At 34.1% G+C, this 19,993-nt stretch overlaps 1 protein-coding gene across 2 annotated transcripts in view; it reads right to left on the bottom strand.

The window, feature by feature from the left end:
- Positions 1 to 19,993, bottom strand: part of Depdc1b (DEP domain containing 1B) — a 121,697-nt gene that overhangs the window by 29,599 nt on the left and 72,105 nt on the right. For both annotated transcript variants that reach the window (XM_040272780.2, XM_005319596.5), the window contains exons 3-7: positions 16,991 to 17,126; positions 11,724 to 11,851; positions 10,987 to 11,117; positions 8,705 to 8,752; positions 4,630 to 4,770 (exon numbers count right to left, since the gene is read on the bottom strand). In XM_040272780.2, the coding sequence (XP_040128714.2) occupies positions 4,630 to 4,770; positions 8,705 to 8,752; positions 10,987 to 11,117; positions 11,724 to 11,851; positions 16,991 to 17,126 (584 nt within the window). The remainder of the gene's footprint in view (positions 1 to 4,629; positions 4,771 to 8,704; positions 8,753 to 10,986; positions 11,118 to 11,723; positions 11,852 to 16,990; positions 17,127 to 19,993) is intronic.

Here is a 19,993-nt window from a genome sequence, read left to right as displayed (position 1 = left end):
AATTACAGTAGATGGGGTAGAGAGAGAAGATGGGAGGAGAAGGGAGGGGAGGGGAGGGGAGGGGGGATAGTAGAGGATAGGAAAGGCAGCAGAATACAACAGAGACTTGTATGGCAGTATGTAAAAACGTGGATGTGTAACCGATGTGATTCTGCAATCTGTATACGGGGTAAAAATGGGAGTTCATAATCCACTTGAATCAAATGTATGAAATATGATATGTCAAGAGCTTTGTAATGTTATGAACAACTAATAATAATAATAAATAAATAAATAAATAAAAATCACATATAAATTTCTTAAAAAATATAAAAATACAAAATAAATAATCTAACATTACATATCAAGACCCTAGAAAAAGAAGGACAAACCAACACCCAAATCAGATATTAAAAAAAAAAAAAAGACAGGAAATAATTTAAATCAGAAATAAAATCAACGAAATTAAAAACAAATACAAATGACTGAAAAAACAAAGAGATGACTTGGGTTTTTTGAAAGGATAAACAAGGTTGATAAAACCTTAGCCAAACTAACCAAAAGAAAAAGGGAAAAAACCCAAATTAACAAAATTTGAGATGAAAAGGGAAATATCACCACAGACAGTACTGAAATCCAGAGGGTCATCAGAAACTATTTTTGAATGTTTATATTCCAATAATCTAGAAAATCTTGAAGATACAAATTCCTAGGGACATATGACCTACTCAAATTGAACCATGAGGATACAGAAAACTTAAACAGATCAAAAATCAAATAATGAATTTGAAGCAGCTATCAAAAGTCTTCCAACAAAGAAAAGTCAAGGACTGGATGGATTCTCAGCTGGGTTCTACCAGACTTTTAAAGAAGAACTAATACCAGTTCTCCTTACATTATTCCATGAAATTGAAAAGGAGGGAATTACTTCAGACTAATATCCTTAATGAGAATAGATGCAAAAATTCTTATTAAAATATTGGCAAGCTGCATACAAAACACATTAAAAAGATAGTGCATCATGACTGAGGGATGCAAGATTGCTTCAACACATATAAATCAATAAATATAATTCACCACATCAATAGACTTAAGGATGGGAATCACATGATTATCTCACCAGATGCAGAAAAAACACTTGATAAAGTACAGCTCTCATTCTTGTTTAAAACACTAGAAAAACCAGGGATAAAAGCAATTTACCTCAATATTTAAAGGCTATATTTGATAACCCAAGGCTAACATGATACTGAATGGAGAAAAACAGAAAGCATTTCCTGAAAAAACAGGAATAAGACAAGGATGACCACTTTTACCACTCTATTCAACACAGTCTTTGAAAATCTAGGCACAACAATCAGGCAAGAGAAGGAAATTAAGGGGATACAAAGAGGAAAAGAGCTTAAATGATCTGTTTGCTGATGACATAATACTATATTTAGAAGACCCAGAAAACTCCACCAGAAGACTTCTAGAAACCATAAATGAATTCAGAAAAGTAATAGGATTCAAGATCAACACTCATAAAATAATCATGATGAATCTGCTGGAAAAGAAAGTAGGAAAACTATCCTATTCACGATAGCCCTAAAAAAATAAATAAAATACTTGGGAATCAATCTAATAAAAGAGATGGAAAACCTCTACAATGAAAACTACAGAACACTAAAGAAAAAAGTTGAAGAAGACCTTAGAAGATGGAAAGATCTCTCGTGTTCTTAGATAGGCAGAATTAATATTGTCAAATGGCTATACTACCAAAAGCATTATACAGATTCAATGCAATTCCCATCAAAATTCAAATGATATTCTTCACAGAATTAGAAAAAGCAGTTAGGAAATTCATTTGTAAAAGTAAGATGTCCAGAATAGCCAAAGCAATCCTTAGCAAGAAAAGCAAAGCAGGAGGCATCACAATACCAAACTTCAAATTATACTACAGAGCTACAGTAACAAAAACAGCATGATATTGGTACCAAAAAGACATGAAGACCCATGGACTAAAACTGAAGACAAAGAGACAAATCCACATACAGTTATATGATACTAGACAAGGTGACAAAATCACGCACTGAAGAAAAGATAGCCTTTTGAACAAATGGTGTTAGAAAAACTGGAAATCCATATACAGAAGAATAAAATTTGACCCCTGTCTTTCACCCTGCACAAAACTCAATTCAAAGTGGATCAAAGACCTAAGAATTAGACTAGAACCCTGCACCTACTAAAAGAAGGTGTAGGCCCAACACTCCATCATGTTGGCTCAGGAACTGACTTCCTTAACAAGACTCCTAAAACACAAGAAATAAAATTTAAAATTAATAAGTAGGATGGCATCAAATCAAAAGGCTTCTTCACAGCAAAGGAAACAAGACCCTGACAAGAAATCATACAGATTGGGAGCAAATCTTTGCCACCTGTTCCTCAAATAGAATATGCAAAAAACTCAAAAAACCTTTAAAAAACAATAAATAAAAGGACAAGAAAACTAAACAAACACTTCTCAAAATAAGAAATGCAAATGTTTAATAAATATATGAAAACATTAACATCTCTAGCAATTAGATAAGTGCAAATTAAAACTACACTGAGATTTCATCTCACTCCAGTCAGAATGGCAATTATCAAGAAGACAAGTAACAATAAATGTTGGCTAGGACGTAGGGGGAAAAGGTACACTCACATTATCGATGAAACAGCAAATTAGTGCAACCCCTCTGGAAAGCACTTTGGAGATTTCTCAGAACTAGGAATGGAACCACCATATAACTCAGCTATCCTACTCCTCAGTATATATGCAAAAGATTTAAAATGAGCATACTGCAGTTACACAACCCCATCAATGTTTATGCCAGCACAATTCACAATAGCCAACTTAGGTGCCCTTCAACAGATGAATGGGTAAAGTAAATAAAGTAAACATATACACTCAATGGAGTTTTACTCAGCCATAAAGAAGAATGATATTATGGCATTTGGCAGTTAATGGGTGGAAATGAAGACTTTCATATTAAGTGAAATAGCCAGTTCCAAAAAAGTCAAATGTTGAATGTTTTCTGAAATGCAGAAGCTAATCCAAAATGGGGCAGGGGGTGGGGGGAGCTCAGAGGACGAAGTATCAGTAGAATAGAGAAAAGGATTGAAGGGGAGGTAGGAGAGATGGGATAGTAAAGAACAGCAGAATGAATCTGACTCCGACCTAACTTTCCTATGTACACATATGAATATACCACAGTGAATCTCACAATCATGTACATCCACAAGACACTGATTTTAAAAAACAAAAACCATAAGTAAATAGCAGAAAGATCAGTAGAACAGTGGAAAAAGTAAAGAAGGAGAGAAAGAAGAAGTACTGGAGGTTGAATTAGAACAAACAATATTCCAATGCTTTCATAATTATGTCAAAATGAATCCTAACGTAACATATAACTAGAAAGAACCAATAAAAAAATCTGAAAAATTGTGCTGTATATGTGTAATAAGAATTGTACATTCTTTTTAAAAAATATTTATTATTAAGTTTTAGATGGAGACAATATCTTTATTTTACATTTATGTGGTGCTGAAGATCGAACCCAGTGCCTCTGGCATGCTGGGTGGGCACTCTGCCACTGAGCCACAACCCCAGCCCCAAAAACTGTACATTCTTATTACATTCCACTGCCATTTATTTTTTAATAAATGCATTCCATTGTCATTTATTTAAAAAAAAAGAACCAATAAAAAAGTATAAAGTACTATACTGAGACAGCAGATAAGGTATACACATACTGTGATGTTTTGTTAGGATATTACAGCAACATCCATGCTTTGCAAAAAGATAGAAAGGAGAAAGAAAAGAAATGCCATAGGAAGTTAGAGAAGGGAAAGCAAGGGAAAGAGGAAGACTGTTCAACCCCAGGATGTTCAAAACCAAGAGCATGCTAATTCCCATAAACCTACATAGACAGGATGATACCCACACAATCATTCCTCTTCAAAGCAAACCTTCTAATGAGAAAAAAAATAATATTCATTGAAACATCACAACATGCAATAGGATTATCTGATTTCCAAGAAGAAAGAAACAATATCAGAATATCTATAGTGATGATATTGATTTTTCCCTTTGTATCGTATTTCATTCAGTGTAAATTCTAAAGCCCATAGCTAGAGGAGGAACACCAACAAGTTTTAGACAATGATAAAGTTACTGTATTTATTTTAAAATATTGTCTTAAACAACAAATAGTTTTATAAAAACCTGTGTCTTCTATTAACACAAATTAGATTTTTAAATGAAAATATACCTCTCACATTTGATCATTCATGAAGTCATACCCAGAATAAGAGACTGAGTCATGAACAGCAAATTTATATTCTTCTCTCCAATAAAGATATGCTCTTTTGTATAAACATGACATACAATATACTATTCTTTCTTAAGAAATAAAAACTATTGGTCCTTGGTTTGAGTCTCATAATACATACAGCATGACTGTTTTCTTTTACTCCTTCATATAACTGTAATCAATCCAGCCATGTCAAGCTCTTTATCAATTTTTATTTTAAAAATGTCATGAGCTGTGGCTAATGGACTTCTCAAGGTAGTAAAAAAAATGATTCAATATCAATAATGCAGATATATGTTCATTATATTCAACTTACCTAATACACTGACAAAAGCATCAAAAAGATGAAATGTAAGCAGTGGCTCTTTCAAGTGACCATAATAATCTGCTATAGTTTTAAATACATCTTTTTCAAATCCCAAGTACATAGGCTGCTTCAAATCTGAACAGTTGGGCCCTATTTTAAAAAAACAGAAAAAGAAACACTAATGGATCAATTACCTCTAAAGATTATAATCTGTACATAAGTGTGTTAGGTAAAGATATTCAAGATACATACAGAACAGAAAAAGATCATGGAAAATTAACATTATGTACATTGATATACATTTCACTTACACAAATGTTTTCTGTCTAAGTTGAAATCTATTATAAAACAATGAGGCAAAGCACTGACCTACTTCCATTTTAAAAGAAATTTACTCTTTCTATTCTTCTAAAGAGCACACTTATTAAATGTAAACAATGATAATTTTCTTTAAAATATTCAAAATTTTCTTACTCTTGATAAATTAACCTATATAACAATTAGCTGATATATGCAATAGACAAGTTATAAAGTGATTTTCATAGCTTTTCATTATTTCATCACTGGTATATTATTAAACCCTACAGTCATAGAGCTGAATAAAATAATCAAATTTCTGCCTCTAATTAAACTATTACAGACTAATGAAAATTCAAATTCTTTAAAAAAAAAGATAACCTGAAAAGGAGATTTTACATTTTGCTTATTATTCATTCTGATTATAAACTCTCTAGTTGATTCCAGGCCAACCATCAAAAGATGACTTACCTCCACTGGCCACACCTATGCCTGCAAAAGACTAAACAACCATACCCAATAGAAGTCTATCCCTGGGCTAATGAAGGAAGCAGACAAGATAAGTTGAAAGGAAATTCTTTCTACAGAATACTGAAGTAAGGAAGGAAGAGCAAACTAGAAAGGGGTGCAAAGCACTCTGGGCCTTCACATTTCAATCCAATGGAACATCATGAAATGTCTTTTTCTGGTCTCCCTAGGAAGCTTCTTACCTTTCAACATTCTGTTCTCTTCTTATAAAATAATTTATTAGCTAAAATAATGAAATATCTATACATGTGGGATCGTGTAAAAACAGAGCAAATGTAGCTACCACTTCTTTTTTTTGGGGGGGGGGCGGGGGCGGGGTGTACTGGGGATTGTACCCAGGGGCACTTGACCACCGAGCCATGTCCCCAGCCCTATTTTGTATTTTGATTGGATACAGTGTCTCCTGAGTTGCTTTGTACCTCACCGTTGCTGAGGCTGGTTTTGAACTTGCAATCCTCCTGCCTCAGCCTTTCTAGCCACTAGGATAACAGGTGTGCACCACCACTCCTGGCTAGCCATCATTTTTGTTGCTTCCTACGGATACAGCCCAAGCTTAGCCAACTGAAATAATTAGTTTTATAACTCAGCAAGACACATTGCTTAGAACTAGTCACTACCAGGATAAGTATATGGTTCATTCTAAGCAGTTATATCCCTTTCTGAAGATTTCATCATCCTTTTTGAAAATATGCAGAAAGAAAAACAAAACAGGTTTTCCAAAAAGAAAGAAAAGACAAGACAGTGCTCGGTGAGCTCTATGAGAGGAGATAATATTTTTAAGATCTTTTCTTTCTTAACAAAATTTGAACTTTAAGAATATTTTTCTTTAATCTAGTTTATAGCATCTATAATTTATAGATGCTATTTCTGACAAATTCTGGGAAATAAATGCTTTGGCTTTTGTTTGTTTGAATTTGTTTTGATCAAATTTTTGCAATCTAACGTACAAGAAAGAAAACTCCAGTTAACCTGGTTTTGTATTTATTTAGCATTAATCCTTCATTGTGTAGACAGCCATGATTGTGCCTGGCCAACAACCAAAGCATGGAGACCCATATGCATATGGTCTACAATAATTGTAGATAGGACTTAAAGAGAAAGAGATGAGTAGCTGACTTACAGAAAAGGAGGCAAGTGGCCTTCGAATATCATTACTCAGCCTATCCTTTCTGTTTCGTTTTAGTTAACTGTAATAAGAATCTGAATTTAGAAAAGGAAAGGACCAAGAACAGCTCATGAGTTTGATGGATTCAAAGTAAATGTCAAGGGTCAAGGAGCATTCTATAAAACTTAAAGAGATTTTATAAAGCTATCCAAAAGGTCAACCTTGCCCTTTGGCCACCATTTATTCTTTGATACATCAATGAACATCTTTATGGACATGCCAACTATTGGTAAAGCATCCCACTTGGTTTATGTCAGCATGTTCCCAACTGTCAACATTGTCCACCTCATATAATATCACCTCATAAGTGTGAAGATCCTTTATAATCAAGCCTCATATCTTTCCCCTCTATAAACAAAGAATTCAGTTAATCTAATCTTCCTTCAGAAGTTTGGTTCTTTTACATGTTTATCATCAGGGAAATTACACTACATTTCGGTTGTCATTGAAAATTAAACTTTATAAATACCCCTTAAAACATATTATAATATATTATAGCTTAGATACTGGCCTCTGATGTTCTTTCCCACTGACTGATTTCCAAATCTCTGGTTTGCCAGGAGTTCTGAAATGGGTCATTTAACTTCCCATTTAAATCTATCTCATCATTGCCAACTCTGGTCAAAGATACAATTTAAATTTAATTTACCTCAAATGGTTGAGCAGGAAGAATAAAAAGAACTCCCCCAAACTAAAACCAAAGTACTCTACATCTCAGAGTTTCAAAAATATTAACCAAAAAAAAAACAAAGAAAATTTTAATAATTAAACTCAGAGAAATTTGGGCTTTACACAAATTAATGTTGCTATGCATATTCAGAATGATGGTATATAGTCATTCTCCACATAGGACCACTAAGATTACTCACATTATGCTAAGTGGTTAGTTTCACCTTATAACCAAACAAAACTAACTCAATGAAATAAGTAATTTAGAGTCTACTAATTCAAGAATTTAGATATCTCTCTGTACATGCTAGTCCTACCCAAAAAGAAAGAAGGAAACTATCTTTCTAAGGTAAATCAGAAGGTCCTCTAGATTGAATATTACCATTATCAGTCAACCAAAATAACTAGAACTCTTCCCAGTAAGATCACTTATTTGGAACCTAGCATAGTACATGCCTTTTAGCCCAGAAATGTGGGAGACTCAGAAGATCACAAGTTCAAGGCCAGGCTGGCCAATTTAGTGAGACTCTGTTTCAAAATGAAAAATAAAAAGGGCTGAGGGTGTAGTTCGGTGGTAGAGAACTTGTCTAGCATGCATGCAAAGCCTTGGGTTCAATTATTAGCACCAGAAACCAATCAATCAATCAATCATTTGTCTGGAGGGTCAGCCTTTAACTTTTAGAATAATTTCTGTGCATTAAACCTCCTAAAAATGATTGTTAATAATATGCTATGCTAATTTCTTTTCAGTACCCATGACAGCCAATGAAATGGATGCCACATGCCTACACAATGGATTTCAGATGCCTACAAAAGTCCTCATAGGGACCAACCTGGTGCAGTCCCCCTTGTCTTACATCCAAATTCCTAAAACAGGCCTTTCTTATTTCTCTGCATGCAGGTCCTTCTCCTCCCAAGCCATCCTGCATATCAGTTGAATCAGTACACACTAAAATATTTCCCACTGAAAATACTGCCCTATGAAAAGCCAACATGAGAAAGATCTGCTGAGCAAACGGATGATATAACTATAGTAGATACTTGATAGCATGTCTTTTAGGAATAAAAATACAGGCTTCAGGAATAAAACCTGTAGACTATTAATAGGCAGTTGTCACTACGTTACATGCACTATTACTAACTTATTTCTCTCCTGTGATGAAGCAGTCAGAAGTAGTGAGACTTTATCTACAGTGTGATTATATCCATATGAAAATGGAAGCACCAAATGCCTTTAAAATTATTTTATAATAGCCCTTTCACTAAGTCACAAATTTATCACTAAAAGCACAGTAGTCCCAAAACAATTAGCTGCCAGTCTCACAGGTGTCAAATCAGTATTTGGTCCATTGAGCCGAAATATTTTCTAATTCAGGGCACTAATTTCTCTCAATTCCATAAAACTGGCAGATAATTAATACTTACAATTTGCCAAACACTTCATAGCTGACAGTACCCAATGAGGAAGTTCTTCTGCAGGAGAAATAAAAATAAAAAGATTTTTTTTTCAATTCTATGTAACTCAATTATATATATATAATTAAGAATGTATTACTTGCCCAGGTAATATGAACATATGACCAATTTTTGCATCAGAACATTTCAAAGATAGAATTCTTTCTTAGCAGAAGTGTTACAACCTGTACTTTGATAAATGACACCTACAAATTTCTCTAAGGACAATATGCACCATTAGAAAAAAAAAAATTGGGTAGTTTGGCCCAGAGAAATAAATCAACAGACAAATCAGTTAACCCTAAAAATTATGAAAGGCCAAGAAAATTCAGAAGTAGCAAAAATAATACCCATTAAATGCATTTATGAAACAAAATAAATAAGCAAAAAGTAAATTATGGGCTGGGGGTATAGCTCAGTGGTAGAGCACAGGCTTTTTCATGCACAGGGCCCTGGGAACAACACCCAACAACAACAACAAAAAGATACGTTCTTTTTTCTTTTGTTGTTTTTGTTTTAATGTAGATGGAAAACTTGCCTTTATTTTGTTTGTTTATTTTTTTATGCAATGCTAAGATCGAACCCAAAAAAGGTACCTTTTTTAGATCCAATGTAAGTTTCATTTTAGCTATTAACATTTTAAAAATGCTTTTGGCAAAGAAAGTTTTACAGACAAGTTAGTATTAGGCTATTAAGTATTAGGATAGCCTTAAAATAATAGAAGAAAAACACTGCTTCAAAAAGTCCCAGCTGAGCCTTTTCAGTCTCTGTCCTGCCACAGACACTGATGAGAAGGACCAACACGCAGGCTTCCACTTCATCTTCTTGGGTAAAAATGGGAAGACAATTTTGAATTGAGTAAACCGGAGTCTCCTGAACAGGAGTTTATAATATCCTCTCTTCCCTAAAGAACTTAAACAAAAGATGACTGGTCAATAACTGTAACTGCAAGTGTGTGCTACACTCAGAGAATGGGGAAGGATTTAGATGCACTTCTACAAAACTTAATGTTATATGATGATATTAACTCAAAAACTCACAAAGTCACCACAAATCTATTTCTGCCTCCCATTGTCCTCCATTCCTGATAGAAGGGGTATGAAAGAGAAAGTGTTTCCATTTTCAAAGACAGACTCTGCTCCTGCTAGGTGACATGGCCTAGAAACGCCTCCTGTCCTCTTACAACTGCTCAGGCTCCTTCTGGTACCCTCTGTCTGCTGCTTAGGAGCCTCAAGCCCTGAATTTAATGTTTTATAAAATCCCAAGATGTATTATACTTACTATATTCTCACATCCAAAGGTCATTTAGTTCCAGCCAATCCTCAGCATCAAGAATTGAATTAAAAGATAAAACCAAAAAATAAAATAAAAGCACACAACCAATTCTGGTTCAACCCTCACCCGTAGGAAGAAAGTTATTTTGTTTGTTTTTTATTTTTCTTTTTAAATTTACATGACAGTAAAGTGTTTTTTGGCATATATACATACATGGAGTATAACATTCTAATAAGTATCCCATTCTTGTGGTTGAACATGATATGGAGTTACCCTGGTCATATATTCATATTAACATAGGAAAGTTATGTCCAATTAAAACAAACCTAGGAATTGTTGGGCACTATAGGCATCACTATACTATAGTGATATGACTATATATTTCCAAATCAAAAACTGGGTTAGGTAGGTAATGTCTTTTTCTTCCCTCCAATTTATAAATGGGTCTGGAGGAAAAGGTATGAAATACCCTCAGTATTTAAAGAAATACCTTGTTTTAAAAAAATGACATAAATCAAGAAGACTATACCAGGTAATCTGATACAAAGACATATCATGAAAAAGTGAGCCAGAAGCTAAAGGCAATGGCTCTGAGCCCCCATGTTAAAACTGACTCACTTGGTTAGGTCTTAAACATCCTTACTTTCCAGAGGGTTTTACTTAGAGATAACACAGAACCACTTAGTGGTAGGTGGGGGCAGGGGGGTTACAATGAACTAGCCTCTAGATGGATTCTGCTAAGGTTTTCCTTCTGGATACTCATCTCTCCATGACATTTTCTTTATTCAAAAAATTAGCCAAAAGTTTATTTTTTATTTTTTATTTTTTTGTTTGTTTAAGTATTGTGCAATGAAAGAAAGATATATGAAAGAAAGGATAAAGTTGCTTAGGTTTAGGGAAGGGTCAAAGAGGAGCTGATGGATCTGCAGAGCCAATGTGCCAGGTCAACCAAGAACAAATGGTTTTCATGCACTTACTTGACTTGTCATCAAGGATAACCACTCCCTGCTTGCTAACACTATATACGTTATGGACGATGAACTTGGAGTTGACAAATTTGACATCTAAAACTTCTTCTAAGGAGTCTAAGCCAAGGATTTTCTGTAAACTAGAAGATAAATAATAATCATTATTAACCTTGAAACCTGGTGCTGCAAAACGTTATTCTTTAAAGGGCATTATTGTCATGCACTTTACCCAATCATTGAAGGCAAACTTAGCAGAAATGGAATATAATTGAAAAATAAAAACCTTAAAATATATCCTTTTGCCATTAACATACTACTTTAATGATTCAGTAATACAATGCTTTGAATTCCAAGAAAATAATTTTATAAGAAAAAATATTATACAATCAAAAACTAATTTATCCAATGATGACAAACTGCTACTAGTATATCTTTGTGAGAAATAATAATTGCTGTAAACTCTTAACTTCAATTATACTTATAGTTCTTCATACATGAGACCAAATTTTCCCTTGTGTTTATTGTTTAAGATTTCAATGTTACTCAAAAGTTAAACTCTTAAATTCCTATTTAAATAGCAATAGAAAATCTTCAGAATTTAAATTGTTTGCTAAACATAGCTACAGATTATGCAAAAGTTGAGATTTTTTTACATAATTTCAGAAATTAAATATGCAGAGAATAATGAAGATACAAAACAGAAAACAAAATCACTAAAATTTCTCATAGATATCAAGTGTACATACTATGATAATGTCATAGACTTCCATATTTCTTCTACATTGGCCTCTGTCAGCTGTCTGCGGTGGACAAGACGGCAAGCAGGCACCTCTCCAATAGCAATACTGTGACGCTTGAACCACATCTCAGAATTCTAATTTGGGAGGTGGGGAAGAAGGAGGAAAGGAAGGAGAAGGAATAGTAAGAGAGAATAAATCTTTCAATATATAGGGTATGATTTGATAGGAATAATTTAAGATAAATAATTACAATTACAAACTAACTTTCTTTGTGTGGACCAATGAGAAATAAGTAAAGGACTCTTAAGATTAGGTCATATTATAGACGAATGTTTATAAATTACAAAAGAACAACATCAATAAGCATGACAGTAAACAGTACCTACCTTCATTTACTATGGTAATTTCAACTACTCAGTGAAGCCGAAGTGTCATTAATATAAAAACGATTTTTTTTGAAATGGGGTTTTGCTAAGTTGCACAAGCTTGTCTGAAACTCCTGGGCTCAAGGGATTCCCCCTGCTTCAGCCTCCAAAGCAGCCAGAACCACAGGCATGGTCCACCACACTTAGCACAGTAAAATAACTTTTTATTTTTTGAGACGTGGTCTTGCTGATTGCTGAGGCTGGTCTTGAACTTGAGATCCTACTGTGTCAGCCTCTGGAACATCTGGGATTATAGAAGAATGCCACTGTGCCCAGCTCATAAAATAATTTTTCATTAATTTACAATTAAATTGAGGAATACCTATTCAAATCCACACACTGTCCAAATTGAGTGATTAATTAAAATAAAACTAAAGTAGATTACTTTGACAAATTTTCTAAAGCAAATGTCAAATAAATACACTATTGGAAAGCAGCTCAAAACTGGCATCTGCCAAAGGAGAACCAAGAGCTCAAGGACAGCTGAGGGCACCAGAAGAGAAGGAATGAACCCCTTTCCACAGAGGAAAAAACTAAAGCTTAGAGGGGTTAAATAATTTTCCCCAAGTCACTCAGCTCTGCCACATTATTCTTGGGAGCTCACATTTAGACTACTAGACATAAGTTACAAAACTTTCTTTTCATAATCACAGAGAAGAATTTGGACATTTAAAAGGCAATACACGGGCTGGGGTTGTGGCTCAGTGTAGAGCGCTTGCCTAGCATGTGTGAGGCACTGGGTTTGATTCTCAGCACCACATAAAAATAAATAGTTTTTTTTAAAAAAAAGGCAATATATATAAGAAATCACAAAGAATTTCTATGATTTTTTTTTTTTTTACAAAAAAAAAACAGAAAAATCTTACTTGTAAAAAAAGGAGAAGGAATTTTCTGGGATTTCTTTTTTTTCTTTTTTTTTTCTTTTTTTTTTTTATGTGTGTGTGTTGCTGGGGATTGAACTCAGGGCCACGTGCATGCAAGGCAAGCACTCTAATAATTGAGCTATATCTCCAGCCCTGGGATTTTTTTTTTTTAATTGGTTTTTGGTTTTGCTTTTAAAGAATTACTGAACTACAAAAGAAATTCAAAGGCCACATGGATGTGTGAATTTCTAAGCATCCAAAACAGGTGTTTTAGAAGGAAAAGTTGGAGGTAACAACATTTGTCTAGCAAGTCTACTTACAAATCTTTCCTAAAAAAATACTCATGAATATATTCAAATAATTGTCTGTAAAGGTATTGCTTAGCACATTGTTTATATGTTGAAAAACTGCAAATACTGTAAACACCTAACAATAAAGGTGTAGAGAAGTAAAATATCAATTTTATATTGGACATGAGGGAGGCATTAAAAATAATGTTGGATGTTGAAAAGCATGAAAACAATGAGCATAGTACGCTGTTGTAAGTGAAGAACTCAGGCTCCAAAACAGCCCAGCATGACCTCATTTCTGAGTTAAAAACATGCATAGAAAAAAGGATATACAATAAAAATATTAATAATAGAAATTCTCTCTAGGTAATATTATGAGTAATTCATTTTCTTCTTTCTCTTCCTATAAACAATTCTATGAAATAATTTATTATGGCAATAGTTCTTAATGCTGAGAAACTGTGTATCAGGTGCTATTCTAAGCACCTTTTTTTCTCCTTTGAAATATATTTTAATTAAGAAGTGCTAAAAAGTAATCTGAATTGTTATTCTTTATTATAACTAAAAAAACACAACCAAAGGAAGTTGTGAAATTTGTAACAGGTGTTTGGGGTCATTAAATATAAGGGTTCTCCTTTTCCTTGGGATAAACATCATCTACTCCTTGAAATGTATTACTACCATAAAATTTCATAATATAGATATCAGTGTAAAAATGTATAATAGTGGGCTTGGGTTGTGGCTCAGTGGCAGAGGGCTTGCCTTGCACTAGTAAGGTACTGGGTTTGATCCTCAGCACCACTTAAAAATGCATAAACAAAATAAAGACATTGTGTCCATATATAAGTAAAAAATATTTTTTAAAAAATGTATAATAGTTCTATAACTAAGCTTTTTATAATTTAGCATTAAATGTAACTTCTTACATGTTCCCAATTTATATAATAATATATCAAGAAACTGACAAAAATTTAAGAGTTCTTTTTCTTAGCAAATTAATACAAACTTAGCCTCACTTTCATACTGTTACAGAAATATCTATACTATACCATGTATTATACATTCCTTACTGAGTCAATATAAATTTCAAATGTGCAATATTAAATGAATTCTACCTATTCAAAGTAAATTTTTAAAAAATAAAAAATATAGTAGGTAATGATCATCACATTCCACCATTATTAATTACCCCATGTCTCCCCTTCCCTTCCAACCCCTCTAGATAGAGTTTGTCTATTCCTCCCATGTTCCCACTCCCTATATAAATTTAAAAAATACATAAAAATATAGTAGGTATCCCTTAAAATACACAATGGAGACATTCCCAGCACCTTGTAGGTACGAACTCAACTCCATCTCCACAGCAACCCTACCTTGGAGGGATGAATATACTGATCAGAGAACTCAGACACAAGCACATGGATGATACAGAGACACAAGCTCAAACAGCCACAACCTGGAGAAGCCACAATTTGTACCCAGCAGTTTGGCACCAGAGCCCACACAGCAAATAACCATATTTACTTTATTTTATTTTATTTGTTTGGGTTTGGTTTGAAATAATGGCTATGTAAGATAGCCAAAACATAAACCAAAAACAAACAAACAAACAAGCAAACCGAAGACAGAGACAGAAAGAAAAAGTAAACAACAGAAAAGAACAAGCTCAAGTTTCATAAAGGATGAAGTGTTTATTAATTGACAACTTCATCATTCTAAAACTTCATCAAGGGCCCCACTGAGGACACTTCCTGCTCTGCCATTTCCCTTTGAACTATCCTAAGAAGCAGGAGCCCAAGCTTTGGTGGAATGATTGTAGGCATGCAGCCCCTTCCCTACACTTTAGGAGTTTTTGTTTTATGCAAAAGATTTATCGAGTGTCCCTGCGTGCCAGGCATCATGCAAGGCTCTACAAAGACAGTAATGTGTGAGAAAACAGTTTTATGTATAAAACAAACAGGGAGTGCAGCCCCTTCCCTACAAATAATGGGTTGGGGGGCTGTGGAATACAAGCAAAGGCAGGACAAAGTCACAAATAAATAAAAAGAGATATGGATACAAATGGCCAGGGAGAAACATAGGCTTAAGCAGGGAGGAGGCTGGTAAATCTGGGACTCTGGCATATCAATTCAGATCTCCCCAGAATTAAAACTGAAAATAGAAGTTGCTGTTTTTAGTGCAAAGCCCTGAACAATGGGTTGAGATGTTCTATTGAACACTTGGGTATTCTTAGTGGGGGCACCAGGAACATTATAACTTCACAGAACCAGGTAGAACAGAAGAGGGAATCTTATCAGTGGCATAAAAGCACATTGATATGAGATTCTATCTCTATATAAACAATACTGGATGGGTTTTAAATGAAAAAGTGATTGTTGAATAACAACTCTACAATCATATTCCCCGGTGTTCAAATTCAAATGTTCTAAAAACATACCTGATCTCTTAAAATTTATATTTTAATTTTCTATAGGATAAGAACTATTGACTGCACCTTGACTAAGTACTCCTAATTGGACATAAATAGTCCTCTAATAGCACTCACTCTTCCGTGTACTTTTTATTGTGTGCTTTATTGGACAACAAGTCCTTTCAGAATAAAAACTGTCACACATTACTGTCTTTGTAGAGCCTTTCATGATGCCTGGCATGTAGAGACACTTGAAAAATATTTTGCATAAATAAGTTTAAGCAAAGGGAGACATCAAATACAGCATCCCCTCTAAGTTCCAGGGCCATTGTCCCTATCTGCCTGTGAGACACCTACATTTACTACCATCCATCTTTATCATCAAATTTATCACCATTCCTGACACATCCACAAGTTCCCTACAGAGTCCCCATTTTTGTCACTGGTATCACTCTTTCCTTGTAATCATTTAGATAAAAATCTAAGCTTCTTAACTGTTTTCTCCAAAATGAGACATTCTACAATTTCTTCAGGGAAAAAAAAAAAAAAAAATATATATATATATATATATATATATATATATATTTGTATTTATATATATAATATATATAGTTTCTTTTAATTACTTGGCCTAAAAATAGTTTCATCATATCTTTACAAACAAAATTATTTTGGCTGTCTAGTTGCATAAGATTAGATTAACTTAAAACCATAGGTTAGCAAAATTCTTTAAAATCACCTTATCAAAGTTTTTCTCTGTATTTTATTTTTTAGCATTATCTCAATCTTGGTAGTCATCAACTAGGGATATTTTAAGGAGAAATATGTAAAAGAAGAGTGATTCTAATCCACAGTGAGCTGAGGTTTTCCTACACTAGAAGAATCTGTCTTTGTTCATATATTGTGTCAAGGATCATTCTACAATATATCATGCCCTACCCTTCTTACTTTCGACTATTAATAATAACAAACTTCAGGAGAAAAAAAACAGAAGAGGTGTAAGTCATGGAGCAGACAAGAAAAAAAAGGATTGCAATGGGAGTTTTAACAGATATTTGCTCTGACTGAACATAAGAAAACAGCTACCACATATTCTGTCAAACTGTCGATGGGTAAGAGTGAAAAAATGTAAGAGCCAATCTTTCTTGGTTAACTATCTCTCAGCTGTTGACAGGTATGATATTGTCTTATAGTACTTCAAGGCCATTGTTCATAAGGCACTAACAGAAGCAACCGGACCAAACCTGGGCATTATCAGATAATGTCTTTTAGTCACAGCACTTACCAGCACAACTGGCCTCACTGGGATGTTCTCCTGCGAGGTGCCCGGTGGGAGATCATTCCATTCTGGAAATTTAATAATATTCTTTTGGTATAGGGGCTTCTTTGGATACGGCTTCAGGGGTGAAGAAGGAGGAAATCTAAAAATCCAGAAGAAATGTTCTATTATTAGGATAAGTGGGAAAACCAGATTATTTTAATAGTAGTTCCCACATTTTGCATAAGAATTCCACACTTTAGATAATAAATGATCTTATACTTCATCAAATTATTACATGGCTAATTGTATCCAATAATAACAAATTTTTACAAAATATTCATTATGGGCTGGGGTTGTGGCTCACTGGTAGAACACGTGCCTTGCATGTGAGGTACTGAGTTCAATCCTCAGCACCACACAAAAATAAATAAATAAATAAGATATTATATCCATCTACAACTAAAAAAATATTTTTAAAAAATATTCATTACCTCTAGATAGGGAAGAGAGGTGGGGGAGAAAGGGAGGGAGAATGGGAATTGCATAGAAGAGGGAAGGAGACCCTCTTCGTTATATAGAATACAGGTATGACGATGTGAGGAAAAAAAAAAAAGAAGTGAGTCACATTAGATTGGGTAGAGAGAAGTGATGGGAGGGGAGGGTAAGGGAAGGAGGGATAGGAAGGACAGCAAAATAAAATAGACATTATTATTGTTGTGGGTATATACATGACTGCATGACCAATGTAATTCTTCAACCTGTACACTCAGAAAAGTGAGAAATTATAACCCATCTGATTCAAATACATTTTAAAACAAATTAAAAAATGGAAAAAATATTCATTATGCCCCTCAAAATTTACGGAGAAAAACAGCCATCAAATATGTGATATTGTTAAAAAAAAAAAAACTTGTTCCCTTGTCAGGATTTTTATGATTAAAAATGCTGTTAATGGGAGGCTTAGCCCTTTGTTTTACTCAGCTTGAAATTCTTAATGTTCATAACTCAAGCCAAAACTTGTAGAAATAGAAATTACTGATAGCAAAATCCTCAATAATACTTACTGAATAATACATTAATATGGAAGTCATTTGGCCTAGTAATCACTTTTATAACTGCTTCTAATAAAAATTAACCCTCCTTCTTTTGAATATCTAACAATTCACACTGAGATTTAAGCTTCAGTCTAGAAATCTGTCCAGAAGGAGCTAGAAAGCTGCCCAGTATCTTTCTTCTGCTTTTCTACACAGCTTCCCTGTTCCTAGCCTTCCTGCATATCAGTAACATCACTTTCCGAACAAGCACACACAAGCCTACATAAATTCCAACTCTCTAAAATGGTCTATACCATAACTGATAAGGAACTGAAACTAAATATTTATTCCTCAGAGGATCTTTTTTAAATAAACTCGTTAGAAAAGAACACATTGCAAATGCATTGCATGGCTGCGGGTGTAGCTCAGTGGAACAGCACTTGCCTAGTATGCACAAGGTTCTGGGTTCCATCCTCAGCGAAAAAGAAGGAGAAGAAGAATGTGGAAACAAAGAATTTTAAAATGTCTATACTTTTCAAGGAATGTTTATATCAAGGTAAATCTAGAGAATCATAAATAATAAGAGCACTCTGGAGATATTTTCAAAAAACAGTCCCAAGAGACTTGAAAAGTAATAACTAATAGAGAAAAGTTGAGTTTCATCTTCTCTAAAAAAATATCCAATAACTACTTTCACAGTGAGAAAAAAAATGAGGTCTGAAAATCATTAAAACAAGTGAAAGATAAATAAACCAAAAGATAGTTTAAAATCAAGTTACCAAAGAAGTTTTTCCAAGAGTCCAAACTACATGAATTTGTAAAGCCAGTCAAAAGTACATCACTGTGTAAGTAAAGGCTGACTTACAGAACTCAAGTCTAATTTCTTGGAAGCCAACAATAATGACAAAAGTTCTATTTCCAGCCAAACTATAGCACTCAAATATACAAAGCATACACACATTCACATACACATACAATATTATATATAATCTCAGGAATTAACAGACTACCCGCCTCTCAGTCCTTTAAAAGTTAAACACAATGCCTACCCCATCACCAAGACCCATGGCTTACTCTCCCACTTCATTCCCTCAAATATGGTGTAAAATTTTTAGACCTGAGTTCCAGGCTTAGCTTTCTCGTGAATTATCCATATTGCCTTTGAAAGAGAAAAGTCTCAAATAACCCAATCAATAAATGGGCAAAGGAACTGAACAAGAACTTCACAGAATACGATTGTCAACAAATATATAAAGAAATCTTCAACATCTCTAGCAATTAGAGAAATGCAGATTAAAACTACACTGAGATTTCATCTCACTCCAGTCAGAATGGCAATTATCAAGAAGACAAGTTACAATAAGTGCTGGCAAGGATGTGGGGAAAAGCCACACTCACCACACTCATATACTGCTGGTAGGACTGAAAATAGGTTCAGCCACTATGGAAAGCAGTATGGAGATTCCTCAAAAAACTTAGAATACAACCACCATTTGACTCAGTTATTCCAATCTTCAGTGTGTATCCAAAGGACTTCAAATCAGCACACTACAGTAACACAGCCCCATCAATATTTATGGCAGCTCAATTCACAATAGCTAAACTGTAGAACCAACCTAGGTGCCCTTCAACAGATGAATAGATAAAACTGTGGTGTGTATGTATGTATGTATGTATGTATATATATATATATGTATATATACACACACACACACACATACATACATACACCATGGAATATTACACAGCCATGAAGAGAATGAAATTATGGCATTTTCCAGTAAATGGATGGAACTAAAGACTATCATACTAAGTGAAATAAGCCAATCTCAAAAAAAAAGCAAAATCCAAATGATCTCTCTGATATGTAAATGCTAACTCACAATCGAGGGTCAGGGGTAGGAAAAATAGAAGTACTTTGGATAGACAAAGGGGAATGAAAGGAAGGGAGGGGGAATTGGAGGAGGAAAGACAGTAGAATGAATCAGAGATT

Source organism: Ictidomys tridecemlineatus, chromosome 1 (genome assembly GCF_052094955.1).
Source record: "Ictidomys tridecemlineatus isolate mIctTri1 chromosome 1, mIctTri1.hap1, whole genome shotgun sequence".
Lineage (NCBI taxonomy): Eukaryota > Metazoa > Chordata > Mammalia > Rodentia > Sciuridae > Ictidomys > Ictidomys tridecemlineatus.
Note: the sequence above shows the minus strand (reverse complement) of the source record. Positions and strands in the feature narration are given on the sequence as shown.